The sequence below is a fragment of the Anarrhichthys ocellatus genome, unplaced genomic scaffold, assembly GCF_004355925.1.
Source record: "Anarrhichthys ocellatus isolate YVR2014 unplaced genomic scaffold, GSC_Weel_1.0 scaffold9, whole genome shotgun sequence".
NCBI lineage: Eukaryota > Metazoa > Chordata > Actinopteri > Perciformes > Anarhichadidae > Anarrhichthys > Anarrhichthys ocellatus.
The window spans coordinates 10,711,469-10,728,835 of record NW_022280039.1 but is presented as its reverse complement, the minus strand read 5'-3'; the positions used below and the strand labels follow the sequence as shown (position 1 = coordinate 10,728,835).

The 17,367-nt window shown below is 41.5% G+C and overlaps 1 protein-coding gene across 1 annotated transcript; it reads right to left on the bottom strand.

Annotated features, from left to right (window-relative positions):
* Nucleotides 1-7,119: 7,119 nt before the first annotated feature.
* On the bottom strand, nucleotides 7,120-17,367 carry hspb8 (heat shock protein b8). The gene is made up of 3 exons (XM_031849767.1): nucleotides 16,287-17,367; nucleotides 13,521-13,584; nucleotides 7,120-8,660 (listed from the first exon to the last, which is right to left on the bottom strand). Exons 1-3 carry the CDS (start codon nucleotides 16,705-16,707, stop codon nucleotides 8,480-8,482), a joined length of 666 nt encoding a protein of 221 aa, XP_031705627.1. The 5' UTR covers nucleotides 16,708-17,367; the 3' UTR covers nucleotides 7,120-8,479.

Genomic DNA, 17,367 nt, shown 5'->3' with positions numbered 1-17,367 from the left:
CATGACACTGTGATATGGAAGCCCATTGCCGCCACTGTGAGGAACAAATAAAGATCCTGTAAGTCATTATTATGAGATACTATCTCAAAATAATGACTTAGTATCTCATAATTATGACTTAGTATTATGACTTAGCATCTCATATGAGATACCAAGTCACAATTTTGAGATGCTAAGTCATAATTATGAGATGCTAAGTCATTATTTTGAGATAGTATCTCATTATAATGACTTACAGGATCTTTATTTTTTCCTCACAGTGGTGGAATTGGGCTTCCATACTATTAACACTCGAGGCCCTTGTTTGGTTAATTTGTAATAAATTAAAGTATGTGGTTGCAACTTGACAGCTAATTGTGATTTAAACCACGTTAATATGAAGGATTCTAACAGGTGGATGAAAGTCTGACTTGTTAGCGTGATGTAGCTAAGTGCCTATTCATATCACAAACTACATCGAGGATGATGTCTTTTAAGCATGTCATTCACAATGGCTGGTAAAACAAATGTAGAGACAGTATGGGAATTAAAGATAGCAAAATCACCAAATCCCTTTTATTCCACAAGATTTCAACATTAAACTGGCAGCTATGGGGACGTCCTAAGCTAGCTACCTTTAGCAGGAGTTTAGGTTAGCTAGCTGTGCTAAAGCTTTTTATTTTGCATTGTCACTGGTATAATGTATAAATAACTCAGTTCATGTCCGCCAAAATAACAGTTAATCGAAATGTATATGTTTTAATTTACAGACAACAGCTATAACTAAAAATAAATAGTAATGAGTAAATGTAGATGTAGCTTTAGCTAAGGCTAAGGCTAGGTATAGCTAAATCACCTGCTAGCTTGTGCTTATGTTTTAGCCCTCTTGCTTTAGTAGTCTATTGGGTTGTTAATTAACATTTCAGCAGCCAAAGTTCATTTACTGCAGTTTTACTTTACTTTATTTTAATTTTATTTACTTTAACTACACATTTTTTATGGCATAATATTGTTTTTCTAGTAAAGCAGAAGTCAAAATAACATCACACTAAGTCATGGTAACTCCTGAGTCAGATAAAGTGCAGGGTGATATCAAATCCAATAAGATTAGATGTGGAACTGTTATTATTTACACAAACATGTATGCCTTTTTGCATTAGACAGTTTGACTTGTCACTGCAGGAAAAGCATAAAGTGCAATTATGAACATTGATGATGGCTCTCGTCTATTAGGAGTCCCAGTGGGCATCCAAAATGAGACAGCAGACCAGATCCAGTTGTTATTATTGTTAATAATTACTTTGTTTTGTCTATAATATGAAAAGCATGTGTCAATGTGGCATGTGCATGTGGCATGTGCTATAGTGACATTATTGCTCTGTTCTGTTCAAGCCGTGACAGTGCAGTGAGTGAGCATGTAATAGCGGTATTCTTGAACTGAAGCAGCTAAATGAGAGTCAGCCTTATTATTTTCATATGTGCTGTTCCTATTCAAATTGCCTGCCAAGAAAAAGGCCTGTTGTCCTCTAATTAGTCTCACTTTCTTAACTGTTAAGAGTCTTACAACCTGCAAACATACCTGACTATTGAGTGACTAGAACAGAGAATGCCTCTGCTCTACATTAACTTGTTTTCATCATTCAGTATTTGTATCACTCACCAGTGAGATTATAGATGCTATTAAACCATCAATCACACTGACTTTATTGATATTGGCTAAGGTGAGGTGCCAAAGCTCTTTCGTTATTTTTTGGTTGGTTTTGTAAAAAATCAAAGCTCAGTGTGAGACTGCATGCAATCAATTTAAATTAATATATCAAGATAATGTTGCAGAATCAATAATAATTTTCCCACACTCCATCTATCTATCCTTTCATGCTCCATCTCTTCAGTGCCAATTCAGTCCACACAGCTCTGAGATCAACCTGGAAAACTCTCAAAATTAAAAAAAAATTACACTCTAATCACCGTGTGACCAATTATCCATTTCACTACACAGACACAGAATAGAAGTGTTGGATGACAGGATGTTAGTTTATTTACTGCTCCATGTTTCCTTTTGTCCGATCTATGGAAGCATTTAGTGAGCTTTCCTTGTATCAAGAGGGCCTTGTTTATTATGTGGTGAATGGTGGAATTGCACATTTTTGTAGCAGTAAACTACAACATTTGGATACATTGAGATGACATTTTGGAGTTACGTTTAAAACTATGTTTCTTATTAAAAAATATGGCTACAATTATAAGAAAATTGGTAAAAACTGTTTAATAATATCCATATTTGAAGGTTCTTTATTCAACATTCAGAGCATTAATATAGCAGCAAACTATTTGCTATGTAAAGATATGGTGGAGTAACATCTGAGCAGAGAATGGCCAACACCGATCATTCACCCAGAGGCCGCTCCATGTGAAACGAGAAGTCAACAGTGATGTATTTGTCACGTAACCTGCGTACTTTAGTAAGGGCGCTTTCGTAGTTATTTTGTCTAAACCTAACTTAGTTGTTTCCTTTGAAGACTGAAGTTTATTTTGAAAAGACTGCTTGCATGTAACGAGCAGAAAGTGACACGCTTTGCATGTTTTCGTAGGAAAATGCACGAAGAATGAAGAGTAACTTTTCGTAAGATATCGTACGAACTATTGTATGAGAATACATTTCCCTGTTAGCTCTGTCGGCACTGTTGATGATGTTTCCACTGTTAGCACGGTTAGCTTCTAGCTGCCGGCTCAGCTGTGAGCCATTTGTGTGAAACTCATATTTGAGAATACGTCAATATTCTACAATAATCTTAAATTTCCTCTCTCATACTCATACTTTTTTCCAAATTGTATTTCCACCTTTGCCTTCCAAACTTTTGAAGAGTATGAACATCTTGGTGCACCGTGGGCATATGTGCCTTTAATGTGAACAGGATGGAAGTCTCTATTGATGGTTGAAACAGAGGAGGCAACTCCGGCAGCAGCAGCAGCAGCAGCAGCAGTGAAACCCAATTTAACCTCTCACAGTATATCCTACAGACAGAATTTGTGGGTAAGGCATCACACAAAGTGTCAGAAACATCTGTTCAATCTGTTTTGTGCTCCAGTGGACAGTATGCCAAGATCTCAGGGCACACGGCTCTAAAAATGAAACACTGACAAGTCTGTCACACTTGATAAAAGAGGGAACAATAATAACCCTGTTGAGACTACCGAGCGAAAGAAAAATGGAAGTGGAAGGGAGCTTTGCACACACACACACACACACACACACACATGCCACTGAAACGTTTCAGATAACACAAAACAGATACTTTTGTGTCATCCTCGGCCTCCAGTGGAGGTATTTCATGCTCCAGACAAACCACTGCCACTGTGTGTCCTTTGAGGAGGGTGAAACACAGCGAGAAGAGACACTCTGGATGGCTCACAACACTGAGGAGCCCAGTCACCACTGACAGAATAGAGTTCACCGGGATGTGAGAAGAGAACGGCCCTAAGGCAACAAGTGCAACAGTTCAAACACAAACTAGCCCCAGCCAACTGCTCGCTATTTGCCATTGCACCTTCAAAAGATAAAAATACAACTAATTAGTCTGCCGCCTTCTTCAGGCCAGCGAGAGGTAGCGGCCTCCCTCCCTCCACACCCATCACCCCATGCATGCCCACACATACCCGCTCATGGGATCGGCATGAGTGCTTAATAAGTGCTAAAACAGACAGGAGCAGTATATAAAGCCCTGCATAGATTTCTCAGTCTCACCGCCCTCAGCTTTCTTCCCTCACTCCTTAAGCAGATTTTAATTGTTGAAATTCAACAAAAGAGCCTGCAATTCCAGTTTTCTTTCCAGGTCCATAGGGGGTTTTTTTTTTGTCTGTAATTTTATTTCTTGAAATCATGAGCGAACTTGACAAAACAGAGTCGTCATCCGGGGCGAACGGCGGAGGTGTCCCCTGGTTTCCCCTGAGTAAATGGTGGCAGTACAGCAGGCTTTTCAATCAGGATGTTGGCATGCCGCCTTTCCTGGAGCCGGGGGACCCTCGGTGGATGGACGTGGACCGGCTCCAGAGGAGTTTGGCCGGCTGCTTCTGGCCGGGGTACATACCCGCTCCGCTGTTTGTGCCTTACATCTCTGGGCCCATGAATCATGCCGGCCAGCAGATTAACAAGGAGCAGTACAAGTGGAGGGTCGGCCTGGAAGTGGCTCACTTCTTCCCCTCAGAGATTTCACTCAGCGTCAGAGACGGATTCCTGGAGGTCGGAGGTACAGAGCTTTGGCGTGCAGTTCTGTTAGTTAAACAGCATTAAGAGTTCACTTTAGCATTGCTAATTACTTTTGCACACAGGATAGTTTCTGCTCAAGTATTAATAATTGCATCTATCTAATATTATAATCTCTTAACAGAGTTATCTGAATAGACTTCTCTCTCAGTTCACAGAATAAACCCCTCAAAACTAAACACTAATGGAAAGGAAGCTGAACGAAACAAAATTAGAAAGCTGCTGAATATAATGGGCTCGGGGAAATCACGGCGCTGTGGCAGAAATTAATTTCTGTGTTGAGTGGTTGCTCCGTGTTGCTCGATTCCTCTGTGTGTCCTCACATTCTTCCCCATAAACGGTAATCCATCCCCAGGGAGGCACGAGGAGAGGCCGGACGAGCATGGATTTATTGCCAGATGTTTTACAAGGAAATACAGGTATGCAGAGTAAACACTGATAATAAACCTGCAGACTATTACACACACACACACACACACACATTCTACGCCGAATGCAGACATCTGGAAAAAATAAATAGATATTACTGTATGTACATTGTAAACAGGATTGTGTCGTTTTTCAGGCTGCCAGCTGAGATTGATGTGACCAAAATCGTATCCACGCTTTCTGTTGACGGTATCCTGACTGTGGAAGCTCCAGTTTCCAAACCCTCCGTTCCTCCTGCCATCATCATTCCCATAAAGGTGACCACAGCGGGGAGGTTTTTTCACATTTAGAGCGAGACACCCCACGCTCTGATACATTTTGATACTTGGGGCTATTTTGCTTCCATAACATGTCTTTATTCAGACTAAACTAAATTAATTAAAAAACAAACACACTTTTAGGTGTTTATCTCGCTAATTTGTCTACTTGTTTCTGTAGTTTTGTCCTAAATTCAGCAACGGTTTGCATTAGATAATTCCTCATTTGTACATTTAAACATAACCTTTCAGAAAACGTGTAATACAAAGGATGATTGTCTCAATGTAAGTAATAATGTGGGGACGTTTCATAGTGATATTAATTAGTTAATAACTGTTACCCTTTTGAGCCAGACATGTCCACTTCAGTAGCACAACAAACCTTCCATTTTCATTTTTATCTCTATTCCGAAGGTTTTTAACGTTCATATATGATTCATCTATAGATGTCATTTCTAAAAAACATGGTGAAATTGTTTTTTTGAGTTTTCTGATTAACACAAAAAGATATCCAAATTCCCTCTGTAAAAAAACCTTTGACTCCAATTCATCAAAATTAATTTTGAACCTGGCTTTATCCACTGTGCAGATTTCTGCTCTGGAAATATATCCAAATGAGTGCATATTAAATAAGATAATTCCTCATTTGCACATTTAAACATAACATTTTAGAAAACGTCTAACACATAAAAAGAATTGGCTCGCTGTGAGTAATCACATGGGGAAGTTTCATGCTGACATCTATCAGTTAAGCTTTGCCCTATTCACTTGGAGTGACTCCCTTAAAGGAATTGTTTGACATTTTGGTATATGTGCTTATTTGCTTTCCTGATGAGAGTCAAGCACATTTCCCATGTCAATGCATTCCTTCCAACTGGAGAGTTTAAAGACAAGTTCTGAACAATATGTGCTGATTGGATCCAACTCAATATCCCTCTTAAATCTCCACTTACGAAAGGACTGGCATGCAAGTTCAGTGGTATCGAGGTGGGGCATGAGAGCTGAGCTAGCTGTAATGACTTCATTTCACCGCTGACATTTCCTTCATATTTATGCACAAATACAGGTGGAGCTGGAGGTGACTGGAGAAAAACAGGAGAAATATGAAGCCCCTGATACAGAACTGGATAACTGCAGAGCACCGGAGGCCCAGTGTTTTCCGTCTGCAGAAGACGATGGGGAAGAGTCTCAACGAGAGGTTCAGGGCGATCAGGCCCACCCTGGCAGCGCCACAGCTGGGCCTCAGCAGCATGACGAGGGGAGGGAACAGGAGGAGGAGACCCACGAAGACCCAGCCGGAGAGTCCAGCCCTTCAGCACCTGTAGATGGCGAAGACATAGTAAGTCTTCAAGATTCTCAGAAGAGCCGTGAAGATGAGGAAATCCACACAGATGCATCCGAACAGGCTGAACACAAAGAACCAGCCGTGGATGGAGAGATCCAGGTGATGGCAGGCTCAGGGGAGGAGGCCACAGAGGAGATCACCCACCCTGAGGAGCCAGAGCTGGGCGAGAGTCCACAGAGCGAGCAGGGCCCGAGCCAGGAGCTGGACGCCGCCGAAGTAAAACAAGAACACGCCGAGTAGAGGCACGAATATCGGCGAAATGTTGCACACACACACCACATTTTGACAAAACACTGAAACAGCCTGCACAGCTTGCCTTGCGCCAGTTCAACAGATGCATTTTAGTCCGTAGATACACGTAGCCATATGTAACCACGCTGTCTTTGGAGCTCCAATAAAGCAAGAGCATGTGAAAATTGTGTTTGTGTCACTCATTATTCCCATGTTTTTTTTACATCCTCTCAATCTTTAAACGAATGTGTGAATTTGCAACCGTTCCTGAATAAGTGATCAGTCATGAGCATCATATTCATACCTCTGAAAATACATGAGTGCAAAATAAAAAAAAGAAGTGATTAATTATCATGCCGTTCCAGCTAAGAGGTTTTGACATTAATATGATACTATACGTTTGCACAGCTGTGCATTAGTCACTTCCACGTGAATAGCTTGCCCAATTATGGCGTTGCCATGGCAGCACAGGTCCACTCATCATCTAATAGCAGTAAATATAGATGTTTTTTCAACTTCTTTTCCCAGCTGATCATCCCTCCTGATTCCAATACACAGAGAGGATTGCAATATTTTACATCACACAGCATGCAAAGGAGCTGCCCCAATTTTTTTTAATTTTTTTGCGCACTTGCATACAAACAGCTGTGGCAGTGCTGCCTCCGTGCATTTGGCCCATTCCGCAGCACACGGCGGTGCCAATCTCAGCCAGCACTAAGCCCTCCGCTAATCTGCTGCCCAATTCCTTCTGTTATCCAACAATAACACCACAGGCTCCCTGGATCCTTGGTACCGGGCCAGAGAGTGGCACGGCTCTCAATAAAAAGACACAGATGTTAAGACACACTGGGAGATTGGCTGGACATCTTTTTTATTGCATCAGCCAACACAAAGACGGCAACAACAAAAAAAAGAATGCAGGAGACAAACGTCTTTGGCAAACAAGTCAGACTGTCCGCTTCAGCAACCATGCGGCCATCTTCCCAAACACTCAAATAGAAAAAAAGAAAAGAAAAAGGAAGCAAACCATGTTGCAAAACGTGGAACACTTTAGATTAATATTTAGATTAATACTTAGAATGAATTGGCACATGAAGTATATTTACAATACACTTTGGTAGAATACGATTCACCCCATAATGAAGCCACAAAAGGTAACTTGCTTTCGATTCTTGTCAGTTTAAATGACATTCATCAACTCAAAAGATAAACAGCTGAAGAACTGAAGGAAGTCAAGGCACTCAAGGAAATAAAGGCACATTTGTTTTTTTTTCAACCAAATAAAATCACAAACAATACAATCGATGCAAAAACCTCCAATAAATGAATTGCATGTTAACATAAATACAACTATGATTCACATTCAGTGTCATATTAACTTACCGGTTAGTGAGAATGCTGTGACTTATGATGCATCAGCCGCCCAACGGCTCTTGCATAACCTCAGGATATAACTATGTATAATATTAAAGCTGCACAAGACAAGTTTGTGAACTTGGAAAAAAATCGAATAAAACTTCACTGCAGTTCTGAAGATATGCATTTAACGGAAATACATGAGAGACACAGACTGACAGTAGAGGGTCTAATGGAAGAAATCAAACAGCAGTGCATGTTTATCCAAGCAGCTGGTCTCCAATCATTGTAATAAAAGAGTTTAAAAAAAACACCTTGTGTTTTGGGTTCTTCTGGACATTTGAGTTTTGGGTTTTGACATGAAAAAGAAGTGACACCTGAATTTAATTTGGGCAACGCGGCCAATGTAGAGCATCTCTGTCTGTAGGATCAGGAAGCTCTTCACTTATCTGCTTGTATACTTAAAATCTCTGCCTTGTGCAGCTTTAATAAGGACCTCAAACAAGACTCACCTATTATATTTTACACATTAACATTAGGCTGAAGGCCACACATTTCCTATCAAACATGTCTTCAATAGTGCAGGATGATTCGTTACGTTAGTGAGGACGCTGGGTTTTAGACTGCGGGGGCCTCCTGGGGCTTGAGGGCCTCCACCTCCACCTGCGCGTCTCCACCCTGCGGGGAGCCCTCGTCGCTGAAGAGGTAATACGGAGGCGTCTGCCGAGCTTCGATGATGAGGACGCCCTCGGGGGACAGGGAGGCGAAGACGGTCACGGGGTCCACATCTATCGGGATCCTGATGAGAGAGTAAGAGAGGTGAGAATGAGTGAGTGGGATTTTTTTATGCAAAGGGTAGAAGTTCAGATGTTAAGAGTAGCAGAAGTTTACTTGGTGTAAAATCTGTGAGCTGCTGTGTGTTCAGCATGTTTAAAAGCACGAGTGGGAGCAACAAAACGGAGGAGAGCGGTGAGGAGAAACAGCCTAGAGAAACAGTTCACTTCCTGCTTGGAGGTCATGCAAATCTGGGATATTTTCCTCCATAAGAGCTGCTGCCAAAACATTGTTAATTGGGGGGATTGTTTTACTGACACAATACCAATGAACAGCCTGCAGTTAGATGATCTTAGCTAAAAAAAGACTTGGCTTGGGATTTTGACTGTTATTAAAAATGTTCACCCAGTCCTCCTCGGCTATAGCACTCGTTCTACGCTCACAAAATCTCACACCCGGGAGATGAACTCAAAAGGAGTTTTCATTAAAAATTCTCCAGCTCTGCGACGAAGACGAGGGAGAGGAAAAACACACATGGGCTCCAGGTGTGAGGTAATAAACCCGATTCCAATTAACGAGAGCGTCTGTCTGCTTAACACCTGTAAATTACCATCGGTGTACAGTTTCCTAATCTGCTGCTCTCATCCGTCATACAGGCAACAGCTAATTTAACTCCTCTTTGCTTAATATTTTTTTTGACACTTCTCATGCTGAAAATGTTATATTTGCCAGAGAAGAGTGGGATAATTGGCTTGCACAACTTGCAAGAAGTTCAGCCAGAGCTGCAGTATGTAAGGGGTTTTACCTCCGGAGCAATGCTATTTAATGATGTTACTTTACCAAACTGATACTGGTATTAAGTTATCAAGTTGATTTCAAGTTGATTTATCAAAATCCCACACATCCCTTTGGAATGAAAGTCCTCCAAACAGCTTCAGAGGCAAACACCCAAGAATTCCAGGCAACTCTGTTCTTTGTCCAGACAGTGTGGCCAAATATGGGTATTGTGGGTTTTCGGTGTGAGCAGCCAAGTGTCTCTGGGAGTTAATATAAACATCAGGCTGCCCTGTTCAGACGAGGAGGCCGAGACTGTGGGTGTGCACTCCTTTTAATTAGAGAGGACCCTCCACTGGCTTTCCCACTTCACTGAGAAATAAGTCAGAAGGGACTGGAGCTTCATCACACAGAAGCATACAGACAGAGGGGTCAAGTCAGGTCTATTTGTGCGGGCAAGTATCACGTACAGCGTCTCATGGAGCTTTACAGGTCCACTGCAACAACACCCTCCAGCAAGTACAAAAATCTAATGGAGGGCCCACACCTCCTTAAATCGCTAGGGGGGCAATAGGTGGGAAAAAGAAAATAACAAAAAATGGAGAACGTTGTTATGATAGAAATATAGAGTCTTAAGCATCAGATTATAATACATCCTATTTAGATAGAACCTAAACAGACCTCTGCCAAGGCCAAATGCCCTAAAGTATCTGGCAATGTGCACAAAAGTGAAAGATAAATCCTGTAATCCTGCTCATGGTACATCCTTCCACAGAGTTTTAATGAAAATCAGTCAGGTCGTTTTTTCTGTAATCCTGCTGACAAACAGATAAACAAAACCGAAACCGAAAACACGACCTCCATGTTGGAGGGAACGAGAGCGATTCAATTCAAGCTAAAAATAAAATAAATACAAGTTACAGGAAGTAGGTCCATGAAAATGTCTTCACATCATTCAAAGGACAAAGGCGCTCAGGTATATGTGGGCGCATGGACGATGGAGGAGGCCCAGAGGTTTGAAGACAGTGCAAGTTTTATCATCAATATTAATCTTTCTCAGAATGAGATCTCAAGCACCAGCAGTTACTCTCTGCTGCTTTTGGGGTTTTTCATTCTACTTCATGATAATATTTGCGAATGTACTATAAACAGATATATTGAATCTACTGTGCAATGTAATGTATGTCAATCAAAAATGACTGACACCAGACTAAGAATCTGCAGTCACAGCTCTGTTAGGCTGTAGTTAGTGCTTTGAGCTGAATGCTAAAGCTAGCATGCTAACGTTTAACAGGTGTAAACATGCCGATTCTGACTCTATGTTTATTGCAACCTTTTTGTAATTGCCAACAACAGGTTGCATCTCATTGCAGAAATCCTTTTTACCATGTTCACCATCATAGTTTAGCATGTTAGCATGTTATTAGAACCACCACTAAACATGAAGTAAGGTTGAAGCTGATGAGATTACCGTTCATTTGCAGGTATTTGGTTGTAAACTAAACTATTGTAAACATTGAAACCGATGGTGGTGCCAAAAAGGATGTTAAGTTAAACTATGAAAAAAAAAAAAACATTACAATTCATCTTCACAAATAAACACCACTTTCATTTTTAGTCTAAATATAATCGGTAGACGTAAGAAACTATAAATATATAATATAAATGTACTACACCACGGTCACATGACTCCACATCACCACCACTAAGATAAAGGCAGACTAGATTCTGGTGTGATGACGTTTAGTGGTCTCATTTAGCCACTTGTTAGCAACCGCCTTTTTTTAGACACTTAAAAGCATCAAAATTCACAAGAGGGGTACATTTTGACGTATTTTGTATTGTACAACAAAACGTTAAAATTTCCAAATGCCACCTTACTGACTTTGAGAGGAGGGAATCAAAAGTGCAAAAATGCCGACTCATTTCTGGGTATTTATGACTCACCCCTGCATCCCCCCCCCCACCTTTCTTCAAGGGGCCAATCGCTGTGAAGCAAAGTTGCCCCTTCTGACAAAGTCAAATCCCTCAGCCGGCCCATTAACGTGGCACTCCAGGAGAAACCTTATCTGTCCAGCTCGGGGAGTTCATTTACCTCTGGCAAGCGCACATTTTATCTCACACATTGATTTTGTAGAGCTGCCAAAACACTGTCCAATATGCTTTTCCCCCCCGACAGAGATGCAGAGACAGAGACAAGACAGTGAGACCGGACACGGCGAGTGTGTGTGTGTGCAAAAACATTTAAAGCATACTGTATGTTGTCTTTCTCCAACCTCTGCACTGATTCAACAAACATATTTGGTTAATACCGGACATGTTTCATGTTTACCAAAAAAGTCCACCCGTAGAACCTGTTTACCGTAAATTATCAGTGTATTCTATCAATCATTTCTGGAATGAACTGCTGCCGTTTTACTTTTTAGGAGCGACTACTTTCCCTTTAATCTGCCGTCACCCTTCCTGCTCAGATCTGCATGAACTTGTTGCATTCATTTGTAGGTCACACACTCAAAGTGGTAGCAAGTAACATTCAGAAATACACGTTTACTGTAGAACTAAACCTATTGTGAGCTACATAAAACATTCTCATTTTTTCGTGCTAGATCAACATTTCATATGTGCAGTAATGTGGTCTATCTTATATTACTTTTTGTTAGTTTTACGATTTAAGTATTTATGATATCTTTACCGTTTGATGACTTATTTATTATAGTTGCTTTTTCTTTTTTGTTGTTGCACTTTGCGGGACAAATAAAGGATAATCTTATCTCATATTTTATCTTCTTTGTTATTCTACTCCACTACATTCAGAGGAAATATTTGCATTTTATTCCATTTTTTTCTGACAGCTTTTAGTTACTTTGCACAGGAAACAAAATGAAAAAGTACTTGGTGCTTGATGTAAAGTACATCCCCAACTATACAAACTAGTACTGTGACTGTGCTATCTCTGTTTTATTATGAGCAGAGGATTTGGGTATCGAGGTCAGTTATTCATATATTTGAACCCCCCCCCCTCTATATATACACATTCAGTCAGTCATTTATTTTATGTTTTGCTTAGCTGACGAGCACGGGCCTGATCTGAGGGCTTTCCAATTACCAGGATTGTGACATGAACAGTGCTGGGCGAGCACAACTGCTTACTAATTAGCTAACAGGAACTTAGCAGAAACCGGAGTGACGCGCCAGCGATTCGCACCAGCGATTAGTAGCACTGCTGCTTGAAGTCCTCTCGCTGCCCAATTAAAACAGGCGGACAGGTTGTGGAAACTTCTGTGACCCGTTTGGCTCAGATGAGTTCCAACATGAACGAGACGTTGGTGCAGCCGTACACACCGACACTTCTCCGTGTAGAGCCTGAATCAGTATTCTAGTGTTCGGGAGTGTTGAGGACAGTTTGTTTGTCCACTTAAAGCCGTTTGTAGCAGCTGTTTAAAACTTTTTAAGTGAGAGCTGTGGACTGACTTTTACATTATTAGGAGATACGGGTTAGGGTTAGGGTTAGGGCGAATGAAGAGTCAGAACTGAGAAAAGTCGTGATGAATTGAGGTAAATGGGGATCGCGATCAACAACAGAAAAATGACATCAAAACATCCCGAAGCAAGCTCTCACACGACACAGTATAATACTCTGGTTTACCTCAAGAGGTCAAGGTATCGCTGGGTGAGTAAATGATATACAAATGGTCATTTTGTTGGTGAAGTTTTCCTTCAAGAGTTCTCCATAAAAAAGTCAAAGTCTTCCAGCTTAGCTTCTGATTAACCAGCATTTCGTTCTCATGGGGTTTTCTGTCCATTTTGTCCTTCATGTACATGTTAGTATTCAGCAAACAAGCAAAGTTAATACACATAGAGCTTTAAGAGGGAATTAAAGTGACCGAGAAGACATATGTATAAAGTTGCAGAAAATAAAGTTTTAAAGTCTATGATTGGAAACTTAATGCATTCATATACATTACTTGGCTTAAATGTACCAACACTTCAGCCTTCAACATAGTTGATATCTTGCACATGTGGTCATGAATATAGTTTGTGTCCATAATGTGCAGTGTGGAAAACCAAAAGAGAGTTTGCATCCATCAATCACCCCTGAGATTACACTCACTGTATCTTCTTTGTGAAATTCTTTGTGACTATGCCTCCTTCTTCCTGCTTCTCTTCATGTTTTCCTGTTTGAAAAAAAACAAAATAAGTGAGAGAGTGCAGAGTAACGTTAAATACCCTCAGATATGTATTTTAGTTTAGCAAGGTCATGTATCATAAATGAGTGTCCAGTTCGGTTTGATCACATTGTTTAAAAAGCTGGTGATGACACTGGCATGAAAACATGTTTTGTTTGGCCCACACAGTTTTCCATTGCTCAACCAGTGGCAGTGTTTTTTATACTTTGGGGCCACTGGGTGGGTTGAAATGAACATGAAATGATGGAACACCTCCTGCTTGCTCGGTTTACGGCCGTTGTATCTCTCAGGCTTGGTATAGCAGCTGCTCTGGGGCTGCTAAATATCACGGCCCGCTCCACCCCTCGACCCCCGTCTGCACGCCGCTGTGTGCTACCCAATACCCCCAGAGTGACGACTCCGCCTGCCCAAAGTGCTGGACTCCACCGGAGATCGAGGGTGGAATCAAAACTCCAGAGAGGGCTGTGCTAAGATCACCGGTGAAGTCATGACATTATTATTTAAAACCTCACCAAGACTTAAAACTGGTCCCTGGTCCCATGAATAATGGAGGTTTGGTCAGAGAGTCATCCAACGAGGCGCTGCCGCCGCTTATTTTTAAGATTCTTACGACAGACATGCCAAATTCCAAACGCTCTATGTAACGCTCATAACACTGAATGTTCTGGGAGGAGAGATGGAGGACGAGACGGTAACACTTTATAATAACCATCATTAATAAATAATCATTTGGTAGTTGATTACACTTTAGTTAATTGTTATTTTACTTTTACATAACAATTATATAATAATGAATCATGTTTACTAAATGTATTTTATATTTATTATAAAGGTGTTTTAAAATGTATTTTTGTAATACAAAATATTATATATTGTATTATAGCTGGTAACAATTACATTACAGTCATTTAGCAGACGCTTTTATCCAAAGCGACTTACAATTCAGATTCTATCACATTCAAGGACACATCGACATGCAGACTAGCGGAGCCGGGGATCGAACCACCGATCCTCTGATTGAAGGACGGCCCTTCTCTCCACTTAGCCACAGTCGCCTCAAACAGTGGATCTAAACTCGCTGATGGCACCGCTCAGGTGAACTGTAAGCGATGACGAGTTCATTGAGTTCTTCTGGAGGATTCTGTGTTTAACATTTGTTCCTTCATGTACTGAACACCTCCAGCATGCTTTGTATCACTCTTCCTGTGTGTCACACTTTTAGATCGGGGGGGGGGGGTCGAGTCACTAACAGGCCCAACATGGCGCTGATTGAATGACCCAACTGGCATACCAACAATGTGTTTATAAAAAACTCAGAGTCGGGGGCCCTGCTGTCCTTTGAGCCCTCCTCGGCTCCGGGTATCCCTGGAATTCATCCGTCTCTCTATGAAGCACTGACACGACGACGTCATTTCTGTAACTTACTCCCATAACCAGTGACTGGGCAAGAACGTGACACCAGCAGGAAACAGAAAAACTGTTTTCAAGAACATTCTCTCCGGCGTCTAGCGGCGGCTCGTCTTATTGTAAACAGAGACTGTTGTCACGGGCCTTGCCTTCAATCTAAATCGAGCTCGTGGGTGACTGAGGGAGTGATTCTCCAGGAATCTGAAACAGGTGTCCAAGCTTGAGGATCCGCCTGCCAACATGAAAGTCCCAGGCCCCAAAATCTGTTTAGCTCTCCCATATCAAGAGTAATTAATGCTGAGACCATGTTGTACCGCCGAGGCTTTCATTGTGCTGCTTTCAAACCCGCTGCCAAAGAGAAAGAGCTGGTGTTTCTCAGTCAGCTCGGAGTGAAGAGCCTGAGAGAGAAGATTCTGCCTTTTCATTTGGCCGGACTGCTGCTTTTTCCGTGTATTTTCCGTGTACATGTTGTTCTGTGCAACTTTTATGTCTCAGGTGATGGTTGTTCAAGATATTTTCTCTAAATGTGACCAGCTAGTGAAAAGTTAAAGTAGTAAAAATGAAACAATATATTGAAGGGATGAGAAGTTTTAGAGATACTGAGGTCAAGAATCCAAAATCTCTCAATGAAATTATTATTACTATTTAATATGATTGTATTATAAATATACTGCAGATGTTCAATTATATTGTATGTTAACATACAATAATTACAAGAATTAACTTCCTTAATTCAGATCTATATGCTGTTTTGACACAGCCAGAGACACAACAATAATATTACTTCATTTAATTCTAGTTTGTCCAAAAAGAAACATTCATAGATATTGAGTCTTAAGAAAATGCAGAATACACCTTTAAATCATATTATGTAATATTATTTAATATTAGCAATACTGAGGGCATGACCTCAATGTCCTCAATGGAAGTTACAACACTGCACGTTTTAGGAGTTTTTCACAAGCAGATGATACTATTTGCCCAATTTATTTAGTTTATATTCTATTCAAGGTGTTTTATGTGCAATATGCGTTAAATTGACTGTTATTTTCATTCCGATTATGTTTTTGGATGATTAAATCCCCATTTTAAAGGCGTTTGTTGTTTTTTAATGTGCTCTATGAATAAAACTGAGTCAGTGTTCACTCTGACCTCCAGTCATTGATACCAAAAGTAAGACCCTTATCCTCAATACACTTTGACTATAAAGTTATTTATCCTGCAGAAGAAAAAAAACCCTGTTCCAGTTCAGTTTAGGGCTCTGCGACATCATCCCAACTCACCTGACACGTCTACAAATCCGTCCCTCGTTTTGATGGTTAACTCCTCTGGTTTGAAGCTGTGGACGTTCACGCAAACCTTCCAGGGCTCCCCCCCGGTGCTGCTGCTGGTGGTGGTCGGGGAGCCCCGGGAGGACGGCTCGCCGTACCTGCTCGTGTACACTGCGGGGCCTCCCGCGGACTGCCGCGAGGGGAAACCTGTGCGTAAACCGCTGCCGAAGGGCGACGTGCTGAGGCGCGTGCCGAGCCGACCAGGCCGAGCCCAGCCCGGCCAGTCCATTGACAAATCTTCGGGGAAAGATGGCATCCCAAAGTCATCCTCCATAAACCGAGACCCGAGCTGATCCCTGAACGGGGACTCTCCAAACGGATCCCGGGGAAACCTCTGCCGGCTTCCCATCGTGTAGAAGTCTCCCTCTGCCATGTCCAGATGAGTTCCAGACCAGTTCAAGTTCTGCTGTTTGGACCAAACTACCCCGAACCAAAACTTTTCTTTAACAATTAAAATACAGAACTACAGTAATCTATGTGTGGTAAAACTTTATCTTTCTGGGATGTTGCGCGGTCACCAGCTTATCCAACTACGCACCGTGAAAGCGTGCACTGCTTTTCCTAAAAAAATGAACCTCTCTTGGCTGCGGGTTTTATACTGGACGGGGATTTCACAAGACGACGGTTCCGGAAAGTGCTGGGAGGATCTGGAAAGCACGCGCACTGCAAAAAACATCTTTGTAAGAAGTCGAACAGAGCTTTAAAATCCTTAGAAATAAAGAGCACATGACACAATAAAACCTTGTTCTCCTCCAAATAATATGTGCCAGCCGTTTATAAGCGTCAGAAAAACAGATTAGGAGTTAAATTAAGATGAAATTACTTGCTGATGTGGATATTTTTTGCAGCGCAGGCGCAACAGCTGACCAAAGACCAGCCTCCCCCTTTTTGTTCACCAGATGAAGTTAGTGTCCACATGTCACTCACTCAGAGCTGGAGCTCCTCTCGGTGACTCACCGGCTTTTTAATAGCAGAATAACGCAGAGCTTCGGGTCAAACACACTGATGTCACAGTACGGATAAAACAGGAGGG